Source organism: Thermothelomyces heterothallicus (assembly GCF_042370625.1).
Source record: "Thermothelomyces heterothallicus CBS 202.75 unplaced genomic scaffold P884_scaffold_16, whole genome shotgun sequence".
Classification (NCBI taxonomy): Eukaryota; Fungi; Ascomycota; class Sordariomycetes; order Sordariales; family Chaetomiaceae; genus Thermothelomyces; species Thermothelomyces heterothallicus.
In genome coordinates this window covers 703034-719052 of record NW_027192577.1, presented here as the reverse complement: position 1 = coordinate 719052, position 16019 = coordinate 703034, and the positions used below count along the sequence as shown (strand labels likewise).

Below are 16019 nucleotides of genomic sequence, written 5' to 3'. Positions count from 1 at the left end.
CTCTCTGGTTTATTGATGGAACCCTTGATTCCTGCTTTCTATTGGAGTTTCCCACCTGTTATCGGCTCCGACTGAGGTATGTCAGCAACCGGCTACTCTTCTCAGGCAATGAGTCGTAGCATGTCAGGTGCTCGTCTTATCATAGGGCTCTCCCCCATTCAGCTGTTGAAGCAGCACGTTGACCACAACTCGCTAAGCTCTCGCACATATAGCGTGCCTTCGGCGACTTGGATCACAATGTGATGCCGCAGTTGGCGACACTTTGGGCATTCCCCCTCTGACCGTCCCCAAGCGCCGCATCGTCCTCCCCTGGCGGGTCTGCCACCCACACGTAGTGGCCTACCGCTTCCCCGGGGTCCTCGGAAGGATCGTCGAGCCTCGCCCAAGCCTCGGGCGAGACGCGCGCCCTGACCCAGGCGGCCTCGTCCGGGTGTCACTCGCAAACCGGAGGAGCTCGTGGGTCAGGGCGAGACCGGAGACGAGCGTGTTCCGGAGTATCTCGCGCTGGATGCTCATCTCGTCGGCGTGTGACCGGAACTGGCCGGATGGTCGCGGGCCCGGCACATACCTTTGATACCGCAGCCTTGACCTCCGGAACGGGTAGTGCTGGAACTCGCGGCGTACCTCGTGAGGAAGCGGATCCCGGACCGCGAGGCTGCAGATACCGGGGAAGGAGAACAAGTCAGCCGCCTACGACGGGGTCTCTAGTGGTGGCTTGATACAGTGGTGGTCGACCAAGAACCAGCAGTCGTGGTCGTCGAGGAAGAACTCGCCCTTGCTCCAGATGCGCTCGCAGGTACGGTCGAAGTCGCGCCTCCAGATGTGCTGGCAGATCAGGTTCTGCATGACCCGAAAGCGCTGCCCGAAGTCAGCCGACTGGTCGCCCGGGATGAGGCGTCTTGGTCTGAACCAAGATTCGCACGGTTTTGCCATCTTGGGCGAGGGGAGTATCGTCGATTGATGAGCTTTGGGCATGCTCGGCATGGAGCCCCTTGTGACTTGCGGATGCCATTGGATGGGGATCTCGCTCACGTGTTGTGTCAATGGCAGTCGGGTTGCCCTTCGAACTCCATCGCAGCCATTGCCGCCCGTGGATTATTACAGCTCAGCGCCACGGCCGACGGTGATTGGCTCCGCCATCGAGATGGGGGCTGCCTCGATGTGTGCATGGCAGGACTTGAGAGAGAATGGCATGCAAGAAGAAACGATCCATGGTTTTCGGTGACTACTAGTATACTGTGTGCGGAATACTTTGTATGCAGCGCCAGATTTAGGCTGGAACGATGCTCGGGAACGCAATGACGTGCCCCCCTAGGTCTTGCTGTGCCGACTTGCCGTGTTCGGCAGGCAAGCAGCGAGCGCAGCGGTAGTTATCTGAGAGGATGCTGCGCCGCAACGCAGCACGGACCGCCCCTAAAGTTTCGGGCAGCAGCGGCTGCGCCCTTCATTTGCAGGCTTGGGGGATCTCACTTTCCAGTTTCGGCGTTGCTGAGTTTTTTTTGTTTGTCCTCTGTTCTCAGTGTCCTTAAAATGGCCCTCCTGCAAGGGCTCTGCATCAGGGTTAGCCTTCTGTTTTGCTGCGGGGCTGCCTGAGTGGGAGCTCTGTTGAGGTAACGCACCGCAAGTGTTTTTGTTGGTGGGGGCGCTGGAAGCTTTTGGTTGCCTTGGAGCCGAGAACTGGGATTGCAGTGGTTGTTCGAGTAAACAGAGGGGCGACCGCCACAAACGAATCTGCACAACGGCGGCTTGCAATCCCCCCTCAGCCGAGCTAGCCCACAACCAACAACACTTGGCGGCTGCAAATGGCTCTTGAAACGATAATTAGCCATAGATAAATCGAAGCGTTGTCGTTCGCGGGGGTATGCACCAAGAATACTCTCGGGCCAGTCCGAGAGCAAGGCTAGACGCGAACGAAAACGTGACAAATAACTGCCCAACAGATAGATAACTGGAGTCGGGCTTCGCAATCCAGCCACAGAACAACATCGCATCGGACGACGAACCAGGATCTCTACGGACAAAGGAATCAAATCACGGAAGAGGAAACAACACCAAACCACAACAAATCTCGGGCCAAGCTGAGACAAGGGGTTCTTTCGACCTGATCCAATCCACGACCATTAGCTACGTGTCGCAACCCCCGAAGACGTCAAACACTTTACCAGCGGCAGACTCAGAGTCAGATCAGAATGGCGCGATTGCGCAAGGAATCCTTCAGCGACGATGACCTCGAGATCCTCAGCTCCCAGGCGGCCAACATGACGCTCGACTCCGGCAGTCAAACGCCGCTCAGGCAGTCTAGCGAGCCAAACAAGGAGGTTGTGGATCTGACAGGGAGCCCGATACCAGTCATCCGAACACCCGCAGCGGCTACTGCGACGCCCACTTTTGGCCATCCCACCAGACTCGCCCCGCGGTTTGGCCAGCGAGCAAAGGACCCCAACCACGTCTTCATCCAGCGTAAAACACGGCCCGAGTTTCACAGCGACTTGTATAGGAGTTCAGGTCCTCTAAAGCCCAAGAGCGAGCCGAGAAGAGGGCCACAACTGCAGATGTTTAGCTCCCTGAGCGAGGACGCCCAGCCAGGATACCAGTACACCCAACCGGCGGGTTCCTACGGGGATAAGGTGTTCTACACAGACCCCGCCAAGGCCTCTGCAGACTTGAAAGCCCTGCTCGAAGGGAGCATAGAAGATGAAGAAGAGGAGGACGGCGAGGAGTCTAAACCCGAGAACGACAAGCCAAAGGCGGAGACGATCGAGGATGGCACAATAGAAGGCATTAAAGTCAAGCTCCTTCCACACCAAGTTGAGGGGGTCAAGTGGATGCGCGGGAGAGAGGTCGGGACACATAAGAAGGGGAAGGCGACCAAGGGCGGCATCTTAGCCGACGACATGGGTCTCGGAAAGACGCTGCAGAGCATATCTCTGATCGTCAGCAACCCGATGCCTGGACCGAATGACGACGGGTGGCAGAAGCATTTCGACCAGGTCAAGAAAGGGACACTTGTCGTAGCGCCGCTTGCGCTCATCCGGCAGTGGGAAGCGGAGATCAAGGACAAGGTGACTAAGGATCGCGAGCTCAAGGTCTGCGTCCACCACGGGCCCCAGCGGACCAAAGACCCAAAAGACCTGGCAAAGTACGATGTTGTCATTACTACATATCAGATCCTGGTGTCTGAGCATGGGAACAGCCACCCTGACCCGTCAAGAGCACCTCAGGTAGGCTGCTTTGGCATCCACTGGTTTCGGGTCATTCTGGACGAGGCGCACAGCATCAAGAACCGCAACGCCAAAGCCACAAAGGCTTGCTGCGCTCTCCGCGCCGAATACCGCTGGTGCCTTACCGGCACGCCGATGCAGAACAACCTTGATGAGCTCCAGTCGCTGGTCAACTTCCTGCGCATCCCCCCCTACGACGACCTGGCCGTGTGGAGAGAGAAAATTGACGGTCCCATGAAGAAGGGCAGGGGCCACATTACCATCCAGCGGCTGCACTCGCTCCTTCGCTGCTTCATGAAGCGGCGGACCAAGGACATCCTCAAGGAAGAGGGCGCCCTTGTGGCAGGGGGCAAGAAGGCCCTTGAAGCGGCCGCGGCCAAGGCAAAGGAGGAAGGCCGGGACGAGGCGGATGTTCAAAAGCCTGCCTTCAAAGTGACCCAGCGCAAGGTCGTCACGGTCGAGACGCAGTTCTCGGAAGCCGAGCGCGAATTCTATGATGAGCTGGAGGCGCGTGCCGACCGGAGCCTCGAGAAGATGATGAAGGGCAAGGGAGTCAACTACGCCAACGCCCTCGTGTTGCTGCTGCGCCTGCGCCAGGCATGCAACCACCCCCGACTGTCTCAGACGAAACTCGAGAAGGACCGCGAGGCGCTGGCTGCTGATACCGCGCGGCCGTCGAAGGCCAGCGCCGCAGACGATCTGGACGCCCTTGCTGACGCCTTCGGTGGGATGGGTATCCAGACGAAGCAATGTGATATGTGTCTGAACGACCTGAGCAAGGACGAGGTGGCGGCCGGTGCGGTGCGGTGCACCGAGTGCGTACAGAGCTTGCAGAAGGTCAATCAGGAGAGTCCCAGCCGGAAGAAGCCGAAGAAGGATGGCAGGAGGGTCAGTGTTGTGGAGGAGGAAATCAAGATTGAAAAAATAGCCAAGCGAAAACCCAGGGGTCGTAAGATCATCACCGACAGCGATGACGAGGAGGAGGAGGGCAGCTGGCTGGTGCCGGAAGACGAGCGCGGATCCCTGCGTCTTGGAAAGGCCGGCGGTGAAGAAGATGAGAACGCAGAGGGCGGAGGCGAAGATATCGGCTCTGAAGACTCAGAGCACCCGTCGGAGGAGGAGGAGGATGACGAGAGCCAACTCGACAGTTTCATTGTCAACGACGAAGACGTGCGGGAAGGTGAGGAGCAGGCCTCAGATGTGGACTCGGGCTCGGACTCGGACTCGGACGACGAGACATTTGTGTCAGTGTCTAAGCTACGCTCACAAGTGGTTTCCCAGCGTTCGCCGTCGCCATCCGACAGCGGGGCCGACTCGTCGGAAGATTCAGGCATATCCGAATCCGAGCTCCTTTCTGGATCAGACTCCGGCTCGGGCGATGACGATGACGACCTCCCGATTAGACGGCACGGCAACGGCCAGCACCGCAGCGGCACCAAACCCAAGAGGATCAGCACGGGGGCCCCCAGCGGCAACAACATCATGGCTTCAGCCAAGATTCGCGAGCTCCTCTCCATCCTGCGCAAAGAAACCCCGGAACACAAGTTCATCGTCTTTTCGCAATTCACCTCCATGCTAGACCTGATTGAGCCCTTCCTCCGCGCCCAGCCAGGCCTCAAGGCGGTGCGCTACGACGGAAAGATGGCCAACGACGCTCGCGAGGCGGCGCTCCGCGCCCTGCGGACCGACCCGCACACCCGCATCCTCCTGTGCTCGCTCAAGTGCGGCTCGCTGGGCCTCAACCTGACGGCGGCCACCCGCGTCGTCATCGTCGAGCCGTTCTGGAACCCGTTCGTGGAGGAGCAGGCCATCGACCGGGTGCACCGGCTGACGCAGACGGTCGACGTGGTCGTCTACAAGCTCACCGTGGCGGACACGGTGGAGGAGCGCATCCTGGAGCTGCAGGAGAAGAAGCGGCGGCTGGCGGAGGCGACCATCGAGGGCGGCGCGGGCGCCAAGGGCAAGAGCCAGCTCAAGCTGGGCCTGCAGGAGATCCTGGAGCTCTTCAAGCACGACCCGAGGACCTCGCTCGGAACCGGGGGTGACGACTACAGGTTTTCAAATAGCAGGGCTGTGGTGGAAGACATCGCGCACATGATTAGGCGGGGTCGCAAGGGTCCGAAAAAGAGGAAGGAGCATGAGATCTATGGGCGGAGGTGGTAAGCTTGTGCAAGTCCGTTGGTGTGAGATACAGAGGATGAATTTATATATGTATGGGCATACCTGGAACCCCAAAGTCCACGGATCGATTAGAGGGCCGCCGGGAAGGGCTGGGTGGGCATGTTCTGGGTTATACATACTTTATTGGTTTTATTGGGTTAACCGGATGGAATGCTCGGATGGGATACGGGTTTCTCATTGTTCGGTTCATGGCCGCGTTCGTTATATTTGAATCTGCGGTGGTGCGGCCAGATTTATTTATTTATTTATTTATTTTTTTGAATCACGTCTATAACTCGCTGCGGCAGCAACAAACGTTGTGTGGACTTGCTTGATTTATCACCGTCTTGATTCCTTGCGCGTGCTGTCCAGGCGAGTGTATTCGGCTGGGCCTATTCCGTTTTCGAGCTTCGGGGACTTTGTCTCGGGAGCTGAAGCACATAAAAGCAAAGAAGGGGGGAAAAATGGGAGTGAGCGTTACATTACCCTCTCTGTACTGTGCCTGGACGGACCGAAAAACACCGACTCGCATACTCGCTTACGCTGACGGATGTCGACCTTCTTCTGCTTATGACCGAGAGAGATGGCTGGTCCAGCGGTTACTCGGGAGCGAGTGAGCGAGCGGGACACGATTCAAATGCCGCTCAGCATGCCATCAGCAGTGACCAAGAGATATACTCAATTCTCGAGAAGCTGCTGCTTCGCCGTGCCTGCTCGTGGGAACTTTTATACACCGTTGGACCGTTTGTACGCCGTTGAACCGCCAAAAAATGTCCCGAAGTCCATTGAAGCCTGATCCGCCCATACCTCCTAAAGCCCCAGAATGACCCCCCAAACTCCGGATGATGCATGCAGTGAGACAATTCATTTGGTATCATGACGCCACCCCCACGACTGACCCAACATCAACGAGACCGGGCCCTGGCCCCTGTTCTTTCAGGTGAGCATCAATTATCGAGCGGCAATCAATACCCTCCCGAATCCTTCATGTTCTGCGCCCGTGTCTGCCCCTTGACGTACCCGCTCAAGCGCATCTCATTGTCCCCGCTGTGCCCCGACATGCGCCTGTTGCCCGGCTGATATGGCGGGAGGGCGGGGTCGCTGGGCCGCATACCGTCCGAAACAAGCGCCGCGTCCGCAGACTGGTCCTCTTCCGAGAGCATTGGCATTCGCGGAAACGCGGCCGGTTGGCTGGGGGGATCTCTCGACAGGCTGCGCTGGTGATGATGTTGGGCCCGCGGTGGATGTCTCATACCGTCTGTAACAAGGGCTGCCTCGGCATTCTCGTCATCGCCCAAGGGAGGAGGCGCGAGTCCCGCTCCGGGGTTGTTTGCCGCGCGGGAGGGTGAGACCAGGGACGTCGATGGGACGGGCCGCCTAGGCAGTGCTGGTGGTTGGCCGATCGGGCGGCGCGGGATCGGGGGGACCCCGGAAGCGCCGGTGTGCGAGGGTGTTGCGGAGGTTGTTGAAGTTGTGAAGTTGCTGCGGAGGGATGTGGTGCGCGTGATGATACCCTCGCTGGGGGGTGGCGGGGGAGGATCTAGGCAATGCGACTCCTCAGGCGGCGACGGGGAGTCGACGAGTTTGAGTCGGACGCCATCGGCCCGCTCGAGGGACTCGAGCAGCTCCCCGACCTTTGTGTTTTTCGTGTACTTGGATTGCAGGACGTGAAGCATGGTCGCTGTGATAGTGAATATGTACGTGAAGCTACGGGTGGTTAGCGAAGCATTGGCCAAAGGAGAAGAGGGAGCAAACGGACACGAGGATGTTCGCAATCACGTAGTACGGCTGGGCGAACCCGCAGAACTTGTCGAGCTCGCCTCGTTGGCCGGGGCCCTCGTCGCTGAAGCCAATGGTAGTGAAGCCGGGCAAGGGGACCACATCCGGGTCGACTGGAAACGTGAGGAAACGTGTGTAAGTGACTGTCTTGAGCAGAGGATCATGGGGGGTTGAAGGATCTACTGACGGTGTTCCCGCGTCAAGCCAGCGCAGTCGATGGGCAGCCCGCCGCGGGCCAAAACATTGATGATGCCGAGCAACACGGCGACCAACAAGACGTCGCAGACGACGAAGGCTTTCAACCAGCGCGTCTTCTGGGATCGCCGGCTTGCTTGCTGGATTATGAGCGCCAGGATCGAGTAGCCGAGGAGGAGACAGGCCTATGTCACTCGAGTCAATTGCCCGGCCGCGGCGCGTGCCGAAGAACTCGAACTTTGGAGGGGGAGCGCATACCAGCAACTCGAGCACCGTGGTCTCTTTCGACAGACCGTGTCTCGAGTCCTTAAGCCGGACGGTAAAGTAGCCGTGTGAAACGACCGAGACCAGCGAGCCCAACAACTGCGCGGTGCGGCCGAGTACTAGCCATGCCGCAAGGTTCCACCCCATTTTTGGCTTTGTCTGGCGGCGTTTGTCGCTCGCTTCCACTCGGAAGGAGGCGCGAGGAAAGGTATGGCCGCTGTTATTGACGGCGGGTGACTGACGCCGGTTCAATCAACCATGCACGAACTTTGCGCAGAACGCCGAAGGCCACAGGATTAAAATTGCCTCCTGAGGAAGAACCAGGAACAGTCGCCGAGTGAGCATTCGCTGGACTGAGCACCTCGAGGGGTGGGTAGCCTTGCATTTCCCCTTTTGCGCACAGCTGAGAGGATACCTTAGTGAGAGAATGCGAGAGGGGAGATTGGGGCTGTGTTCCCTGTGCCCCCCCGGCGCGGGCGCGATCGCTTACTCTGCACACCAGCGCTGGAGTTATGTACTGTACATAGTTACAGTATGTACATACATGGTACGGAGAGCGCGGGCCTAACCCGATGGTCTTGGAGCGGTTTCCCGCCAAACGGACCATCCGGAGCACGGTGATAAGTGGGGCTTGCGCCGCGTGGTGAAGCGCCTGGGGAACGCCGAAGACTTGCAGCCGCAGCACAACAGTTACCGTGCCATCCGGGTAGGCGCCAGCAACTTTCACTTCCTTGGCACTCTAGATATCTACTCAGTAATCGCAATCGAGCCTTGTCAAGACAGAAAAGCACGGAAACGAAACGGGCAAGGAAACCGCGTTTCAGAAACTCGCCCATCAGCGCCTTCTTTCCGGGGTGCTAATCCGTACAGGGCCCATCGTAGTACTCGAAAGGGAAAGACCGCACTTTGCTGGCTTGCTAGCCCTGCTCCACCTGCCGCCAATGGACACGAAGGACGCGTCATCGGTACTTGCCGGGCAATCCAGCGAGGTCTTTGCTCTGCAATTGGGCGGTGGCCCAGAGGCACAGCCCCTTTGGGTCCTCCTGCCTCGAGATGAGTCTACACATGCTCCGTAGAAGACATTCCATCGAGTGATTGGTCGCTTGCCTAGGGCTACTGTGGCAAGGTGGACAATTTGGCAGGAACGGCTGAGAAGCTCTCCGTGCTGCGACTCATTCTCAAGTTTCAACTGGCTATCTGTTCCCCCTCACACTGAGACTCAACAAAGCCGGCTTCGACTGCTTGGTGGTGCCAGGCTGTCTTAAGCGCCGCCCTTTTTTTGTCCTGCCCAATCTCGATCCAGGTTTGTATTGCCTGGTATTTGCAAACTACGGGCAACATATTCCGTCGAAAATGCGCAGATGTAGCCTCTTCCACAGGCTTCATCCAGGCCCCGAGAGGCACAACGCCGGCGGGGTGGTGTGCGACGGCGACACCACCAGCGAGAAGCCCGATAGCGTCCGGCGGCAACGGGACTGGTCTGCTGTCTTCTTGACCTTCATCAGGTTCCTCCAGTTCGCTTATTTTGCCGGCTTGTATGTCTCGCTCCATCATCTGCAGTGGTCGAGCTACTTTTGGGATGACAGCCCGTGGCAGCGTTCGCCGGACCAAAGGCGAAATTCCTGGCGGCTGCTGCGCTGGCTTCGGATGCAGGTACGGCGGAACCATGATGCGACACGAAGCAGCACATGTCTAACTCACTCGAGGCGTCCGTAACCTTGATGTACCACGCCGGTGCCCTCGTCGTCCCGTGGCTGCTGCGGCTCTTGCGGGCGACGAGGCGGCCCTTCACCAGCCTGGCTACCGTGTTCGGCGACGGGTGGGCTCTGATGGCCTTGCTCAACACTCTAGTCATGCTCGACTCCACCCACGAGGAATATTGTCATGGCCCTCTACAGGGAGGCGGTATGTTGCGCCAGCGTAATGTCCGTTCACCAACTAGTTCGTCCCGCTAATACGGGGTTTGTACCCAGTAGACTTTGACCTGCGGAATGTGTTCAACTCACGCAGCCGGACTGCCTGTAAATCACTTGATCTGGTCTTCGGGTTTGGCGGCCTCGTCATGTGCGTGTTCAGACTCCTCCTTGGCACCCTCATCTTGAACCCCTTGGCTCATGATGCCGTGTAGCGTCTCGCATCTCGTGACCGCCATCGCCACCGGCTGGCGTGCAAAGCGGTCTCTTCCCGCAGCGCATGCAAAGGTTGAGCCCCCCAGTGATATCGAACAGGGGGTTACCCAGCGCCCCTCGCGCGAAGAGCCGAGCCGTCCAGCAACCCCCCATCGTGAACACTCGCCACCGCCCTCTTACCACTCCGCCATTGTCACCGAGACGTCCCCAGATAACCAAGACTACGCAGTGCGTGTGTCTACACAGAGCTCAAGAGGCCGGTCGTCGATGGAGACGACCTCGTCTCTCGGTATCGAAAGATACGGGTACCTGGTGTCGGACGGATGGCGTGCCCCTGAGCAACCACCGGTGTATTCAAGCAGGCCACCCAGTCTGCATAATGCGGCGATCTGAGCTGATGGTCTCCGCGGGGATGGAGGGATCGTTTGAGGGCCTACGACTGTTTGGAAATATGTTTGGAAGCGTCTCTGTGTGATACCCAAGCCGTTCTAGCTGCACCTAATAGTAATTTTCTTATCCCCTTTTCCTTTTTTTTGGCCTCCCTCCCAGTGCCCTTCTTGTTCGTCACACACGGGATATATATATATATGTATGTATATCCATCCTCCTGCTCATCTCCCGGCCTCCGCCGCGCAAACATGCTCGGGCCACCTCAGCTCCCAACCGGTCACGGTCTTGAGCACCTCTTTATCACCGGGATCCTCTTCAAACAGCGGCCGATCCATCTTCTTCTCCAGCACCTTCTCCACCACGAAGCCCTGCTCCCGGGCGAGATCGAAGAAGGCCAGGTCCTTGTGGCGCAGCCACGGCCTGTAGCTCGTAAACACGACGAGCGCCCTGCTCTCCCTCGCCTTCTTGAGCGTCTGCTTCACGGTGCGCAGCATGTTGCCGTGCTCCGAGTGCCGGAACAGCAGGTCGGCCAGGACCAGGACGTCGAACCCCCGCTCCCGCTCCCGCTCCTCGTCGCCCTCGCCCAGGTGGGCCAGCACCTTGGTCGGGTCCGCGCCCCAGACGAGGCCCTCCACCGCGATGCTCAGGTCCTCCTCCTCCTCCTTCCCCTCGCGCACGCCGGGGATCAGGTCGCAGCCGCGCACGTTGCGCCAGATGGTCTCGAGGAGGTCCGGGTCGGGGAAGTCGGTCGCGACGACGCGGCGCGCCCCCAGCGCCGCCGCCACCAGGCTCGGGAGCGCCGCGCCCGCGCCCAGCTCCAGCACGGTGCGCCCGCGCACCAGCCACGGGTTGGCCTCGAAGTGGGCGGCCACGACGCGCGCGCCGTTCCACAGGTGGTGCGCCTCCGTGGGGGATTCTGCAATTTTATTATTATTATTTTTTTTTTTACCGGGCTTGAAGGCGCGTGGATGGTCGGTGAGTCAAGTGTATATTGGGAAATAAAGAAACGGTGTACATATATAGATGTATATATATATATATATATGTGTGTGTGTGTGTGTGTGTGTGAGAAGAGAGAGAAGGTGTGAGGGAGGGAAAGAAGGGGGAGAAATTACAGAGGAGGAACGGAGTGTGATGGGAGGGGGAAAGAAAAGGGGGTTGGGGGGGGGGGTTTGAGCGGGATCTCTCATTTTCTCCCTCCAGCTTGCTCAACATACGGCCTACTAAGTGAAGGGTGATAACATCGCCGTTGGCGGTGGTGTATGTTTGGGTTGTTGGCGGCGGAGTGGGAGGGTAGTAACCGTCGGGTTCTTGGAAGAGGTTGGTATCGATTGTGTCGACGTCGTCATCGGTCGAGGCCATTATCGGTGATCTGGTTATCCGTGGGACCTCTTCTGCTTTTGCTGACCGACTTCCCACAAATTCTCTTGCTTGAAACGAGTGTCGAGCTATAAGTGAGAAGAACAATTTCTTGTGGGGTAAGGAAGGTTTGGGTGAGTTGAAACGAGATGTGAGCTTGGGCTGAAGTGGAACCGAAAATTTGAAGGGAATCTCGTCAGTTTTCATCAGTTTGTAACCGCCATTTCTGACTTTGATCGATTGAATTAGGTCTCACATGGGACAATAAAAAAAAAAAAAATTAACCCAACACAACGGGCATGAAGCGCCATGAAATTTGCCAGCGACTTGTGGCATGTATTCAACTCTTTTCTTGCCTTCGGAATGTCAGCCGTAGGATCTTCTCTCTTTTCGCACATGATTCCAAGCCCATCCCCATCATAAGAAGACACACCAACACACACGCACACACACACACGCACCCCGCTCTCTCCCCATCATGGAACCCCAAACCTCTGCCTGGCCAGCTCCCTGAGCCCCGCGACGACGCGCTCCTCGCGCTCGCGGTACTGCCGCAGGCGCTCCTCCCTCTCGGCTCGCCGGGCCCGCTCCATCTCCTCCCGCCGGCTGAGGCGCTCCCGCCGGCGCTCCTCCCGCTGCCGGACGATGGCGCGGTACTCCTCCGCCGCGTCCCCGGCCCCGCCCATCAGCTCGCCCTCGCCGACCTCGGCCGCGCCGCCCGGCGACCGCTCCCGGAACCCCCGGAGCTTCTCGTTGAGCTCCCTCTTCTTCTCGAGCCGCCGCTCCCGCGTGCCCGCGTCCGCGCGCGGGAGCGCCTCGTCCAGCAGCGCCTTCTCCTCCTTCCGGCGGGCGCGGCGGGCGAGCCGGTCGGCTGCCAGGGCGGACTCGCGCTCGGCCGCGATGGCCTCGTCGCGGAGGGAGAGGTCGGTCCGGGTTGGGATCGAGGGGCCTGGGGGCTTCGTCCCGGATGAGGAGGCTGCTCCTGCTGCTGCTGCTGCTGCTGGTGATGATGATGATGATGATGATGATGATGCTGGTGGGCGGTGTCGGTGGTGGGACAAGGAGGAGGAGCGTTCTTGGCCAGGAGGTGGGGGTGGGGGCGGCACGTAGGCATCTTCGTCGTCCGAGTCGGCGAAGTCCTGGCTTGTGTTCCGGCCGTCGTCCTCGGCGGCGGCATCGGGAGGAGAGCGGGAGCGTGACGGCGGCGAGTCCGGAGGGGGCGGAGACTCGTACGCGTAGTACGAAATTGCTTTCTGGAAGATGTCGGGGTCGTACCACCCTTCCGCGAGCTCTCCTCTGTTCCACTTGCCCTTGAAGCTCTTCCAGCGGCCGCGGAGCTCGATCTCGCCGAGCGAGTCGATGTCTAGCTGCTTCTGCAAATCAAGGTAGTACGCGAACAGGGGTCGGAACGTGGCCAGGTCGCCGCGGGAGAGTTGGCGAGCGCCAAAAGGCAGCTCCTTGGGGGCGGCGGCAGGGTCTGCCAGGTGCCGCCTTGATGAGTGATGGCGATGCCGATGTCGATGTGAATGACCGTTTCGGGAATGGTGGCGATGGTGATGGTGACGGTGATGGTCATGGTCATGGTGACGCCGAGGCGTGGATGACCTGCCCCTCTCTCCTTCTTCGCTGGGCGTGCATGACCTCTCGTGCCTCTCGTGCCTCTCGTGCCTCTCGTGCTCCCGCTGTCCCTCGTGTTCGACCCGCCGTCGTTTCGCAGCCCGTTCACGGTCACGGTTCCTCGCCTCTTCACTCATGCTGCTGCTCCTCTCTGGATCCCTCTCATTCCTGCCGCTGTGCGGAGAAGGCGGCCGGGAATCCGGGTCTCGGTCTCGTCCCATCCCCTAACCCTTCTTGAGTGGCCCCTCCTCGAGTGGCTGCGTGTGCTCACGCGGTCCCGAGGCTCCAATTGTGTTCCTGTCTCGAGGGCGCCAGAGTCTGTGGCGGCCTGACCCTTGTCTTACGTGTCATCAAAATCCGGCGACTTTGTCGTAAAGTCGTCAAAGTCGCCCGAAAACAGCCGACCAGGAATAAGAAGTGCAAGCCGAGTTGCAACTTCTTGTTTACGATGAACCTAATATGTTTGGAATGTGGTTCCAAGGGCAGGCTCTGGCCAGTGCGAGACAATTGCGAGACCAGGTGCTGTGGGGCACTGCTTGTTAACAAATGGAAGATCCTAGTGTAACTAACTACGGAGTAATCTGTGCATGCAATAACTAGGCGTGGATCCCTCCGTCTCCCGACCCTTGTTTTAGCCGCACAGTGGTCTGGGCTCTGGGGATGCAAGCACTAACATAACCGTGATCCTAGGTGGTATATGAATTAATCCGTACTGCATGCATGTATTTTGCACATAACAGTACATACGCCGTGGAGGATCTCTTCCAACGTTCCAACCACGACTTACATTCAATCCGTCACGGTGCTCACGACAAACCCGTGAGAGCTATCTGATGGTAAAGAACATACTCCGTAGGTATTCTGTCAGCACAACGCCACCTCGCAACATGGGGTATCCTAACAAATACAATGTCATGGCGCTACCGCCCTACTTAGAGAAGGGGAGAGAGAGAGAGAGAGAGAGAGAGAATGGAAAGACTGTTGTTGAATACATAAGCTGTCATCATCAGCCTTGCCCGCGCCATTCCCAAGCTCGCAGAAACCTTCTATCCCCATCGCCAACATCTATGCCTCCTTAATTCAGCGAGATCTTATGAACCAAGCACCCAGGGCAGTCACAGCTGTCTCCGCACGGACAAGACTCGAGTTGCCCACCGCAGAGCCCCGAAATCGGCAGGTTGACAAAGAAGTAGTCCATCGTCGACAGCGATTGCTCTTCTCGGGAGGGCGAACCCTCGCTCACTGCCGGAGTGGCCGCTTCTGCCGGCGAGTCTTGCCCATTGGCCGCCGTGGCTTGTCCCTGCCCTCCTGTTGTCGGCTCGCGCGGGCTGCTCCCGTTGCTACCGCTGTACGCGTTGTTGACGTATTGGAACATCTGGGCATTGAATGGGTGCGCTAGGCAGCCGACGCACTGGCAACCCTCGCCGCAGCCGCACTGGTGGCTTGTCCAGTCATCAGTCGAGTCCCCGTTTCCCGTCCCGCTCGCGGTTCCGTTCGTGGTCCCGTCCGGGGCCGACGCCATCGGCGTGCTCATCGCAAGGTTGGTCTGCGACATGACCTGCTGCCAGATGATCGGGTCGATCGGGTGCTGCCAAGAACCGTAGTCGCCAGGATACCTAAAGACAGTAGGGTACTGGAACTGCGGCATATACGATTGGTCATAGACGGGAAGCGTAGCTGGAGTACCGCTGGCCGTCGGAGCATGTCCCTGTGTCTTGCTCGCACAGCAACTGCTGATCCCAGATGACGCCTGATGCTGTGGCACGTAGGGCTGCTGCCCATATCCCTGCTGGGACGCCGGGCCACTGTCCGCGGCCGGGTCCGGTTTCTTTGCTTTGCTACCACAACAGCGACCAGCGCCAGACGTGACATCATTGTTCTTTGGGGTCGCCGTCACCGGCTGTCCTGGATTGCCAAGAGGCGGGGATGGATGGCTGCCGTTTGGGAAGGGTGATGGTGGGATCGCCGTCATAAAAGTTCCATTTGGACTCGAGTACAGGCCGTCCTCCGGTTTGACACCGTGCTGAAGCCGATCGGGTTGCGGGTATTGAATGCCCATGCCGTCGTAGGGAACTGGTGACACGAAGCTGTGGTTTTGCGGGGTTGCAAATGTGCTGCCCGAACCGGTGGCCATCATTCCCATCCTCGACCCAACCGGAACTGGGTCGGCCTGCGAACCCTGAAGACCAGGGCTGCCTGTCGTTGCTACCCGGTTCGGGGTTCCGTTAGTGATGCCACTGCGGCTTGCAGCGGAAATCAGATTGATTGATGCCGGGTCCATTCTCTCCAAATTCGCAAGATCAAAGGACTGCTTCCGGCTGTTGCCTTTGCCGCCGCCGGGCTTTCCCACGCGGAAAGAAGGTCGTGATGGGGACATCGGAGGCTCGACTTGAGAGTGTTCCTTCTGACGATTCTCGGCCTCCTTTTCGGCTTCGGTAGGGCACCCGCACTTCTGCTTCTTGGGGATCGCGACTCGTAACCCTCCGCAGGCGCAGGGCCGCCCAGGAGGGCATGGACAGGTACTAAGGGGCCGGCCTGGTTTTCGGACCGGGATCATGACTCGGTCGTAGAAATGATTGCATTTCGTAGAGCGGTGCCCGCGAATACATGGCGCGCTGTAGTGTTGACCAGTTAGCCGGTGTCACGCCGCAGCTATGTGACTTTGCCATCCGAACCACAGTCGCAATCACAGACCACCAGTGCGACCACCAGTGCGGACAGAAAAGAGACAGAGAGGAGCAAACAAGGACTTTGTTGACAGACGAGACAAGAAAAACGAGATAGGTTTGCGGTTTGGGGGGTGGGGGGTGGGGGGGAACTTACCAGGCCATCTTCTGGCCGTTGATGATGGGCATCTTAAACGACGAAGAGGCAGTGCCTCGCTCGGCATCTGCCGGTAACGTAT

General features: G+C 58.8%; 7 protein-coding genes across 7 annotated transcripts; 2 read left to right on the top strand and 5 right to left on the bottom strand.

Moving 5' to 3' along the window:
- Positions 1-339: 339 nt before the first annotated feature.
- P884DRAFT_270899 (uncharacterized protein) lies at positions 340-933 on the bottom strand (the record flags this gene model as incomplete). Its single annotated transcript, XM_069442391.1, has 2 exons — positions 340-655; positions 695-933. The coding sequence occupies 2 exons, from the start codon at positions 931-933 to the stop codon at positions 340-342; spliced, it is 555 nt and encodes a 184-aa protein (XP_069296483.1).
- Positions 934-1768: 835 nt separating this feature from the next.
- On the top strand, positions 1769-5665 carry P884DRAFT_261345 (SNF2 family N-terminal domain-containing protein). The gene has a single exon (XM_069441549.1). It carries the CDS (start codon positions 2190-2192, stop codon positions 5382-5384), a length of 3195 nt encoding a protein of 1064 aa, XP_069296482.1. The 5' UTR covers positions 1769-2189; the 3' UTR covers positions 5385-5665.
- A 681-nt stretch (positions 5666-6346) lies between these two features.
- P884DRAFT_203957 (uncharacterized protein) lies at positions 6347-7766 on the bottom strand (the record flags this gene model as incomplete). Its single annotated transcript, XM_069438534.1, has 4 exons — positions 6347-7088; positions 7141-7273; positions 7348-7540; positions 7614-7766. 4 exons carry the CDS (start codon positions 7764-7766, stop codon positions 6347-6349), a joined length of 1221 nt encoding a protein of 406 aa, XP_069296481.1.
- Positions 7767-8972: 1206 nt separating this feature from the next.
- P884DRAFT_300969 (uncharacterized protein) lies at positions 8973-10141 on the top strand (the record flags this gene model as incomplete). The annotated part of the gene is made up of 4 exons (XM_069444823.1): positions 8973-9272; positions 9326-9524; positions 9596-9683; positions 9748-10141. The coding sequence occupies 4 exons, from the start codon at positions 8973-8975 to the stop codon at positions 10139-10141; spliced, it is 981 nt and encodes a 326-aa protein (XP_069296480.1).
- Positions 10142-10273: 132 nt separating this feature from the next.
- P884DRAFT_226613 (uncharacterized protein) lies at positions 10274-11591 on the bottom strand. The gene is made up of 2 exons (XM_069439656.1): positions 11356-11591; positions 10274-11054 (listed from the first exon to the last, which is right to left on the bottom strand). The coding sequence occupies exons 1-2, from the start codon at positions 11498-11500 to the stop codon at positions 10360-10362; spliced, it is 840 nt and encodes a 279-aa protein (XP_069296479.1). The 5' UTR covers positions 11501-11591; the 3' UTR covers positions 10274-10359.
- A 382-nt stretch (positions 11592-11973) lies between these two features.
- On the bottom strand, positions 11974-13251 carry P884DRAFT_203583 (uncharacterized protein; the record flags this gene model as incomplete). The annotated part of the gene is made up of 1 exon (XM_069438509.1): positions 11974-13251. One exon carries the CDS (start codon positions 13249-13251, stop codon positions 11974-11976), a length of 1278 nt encoding a protein of 425 aa, XP_069296478.1.
- Positions 13252-14189: 938 nt separating this feature from the next.
- P884DRAFT_204009 (uncharacterized protein) lies at positions 14190-15969 on the bottom strand (the record flags this gene model as incomplete). Its single annotated transcript, XM_069438541.1, has 2 exons — positions 14190-15729; positions 15938-15969. The coding sequence occupies 2 exons, from the start codon at positions 15967-15969 to the stop codon at positions 14190-14192; spliced, it is 1572 nt and encodes a 523-aa protein (XP_069296477.1).
- Positions 15970-16019: the final 50 nt, after the last annotated feature.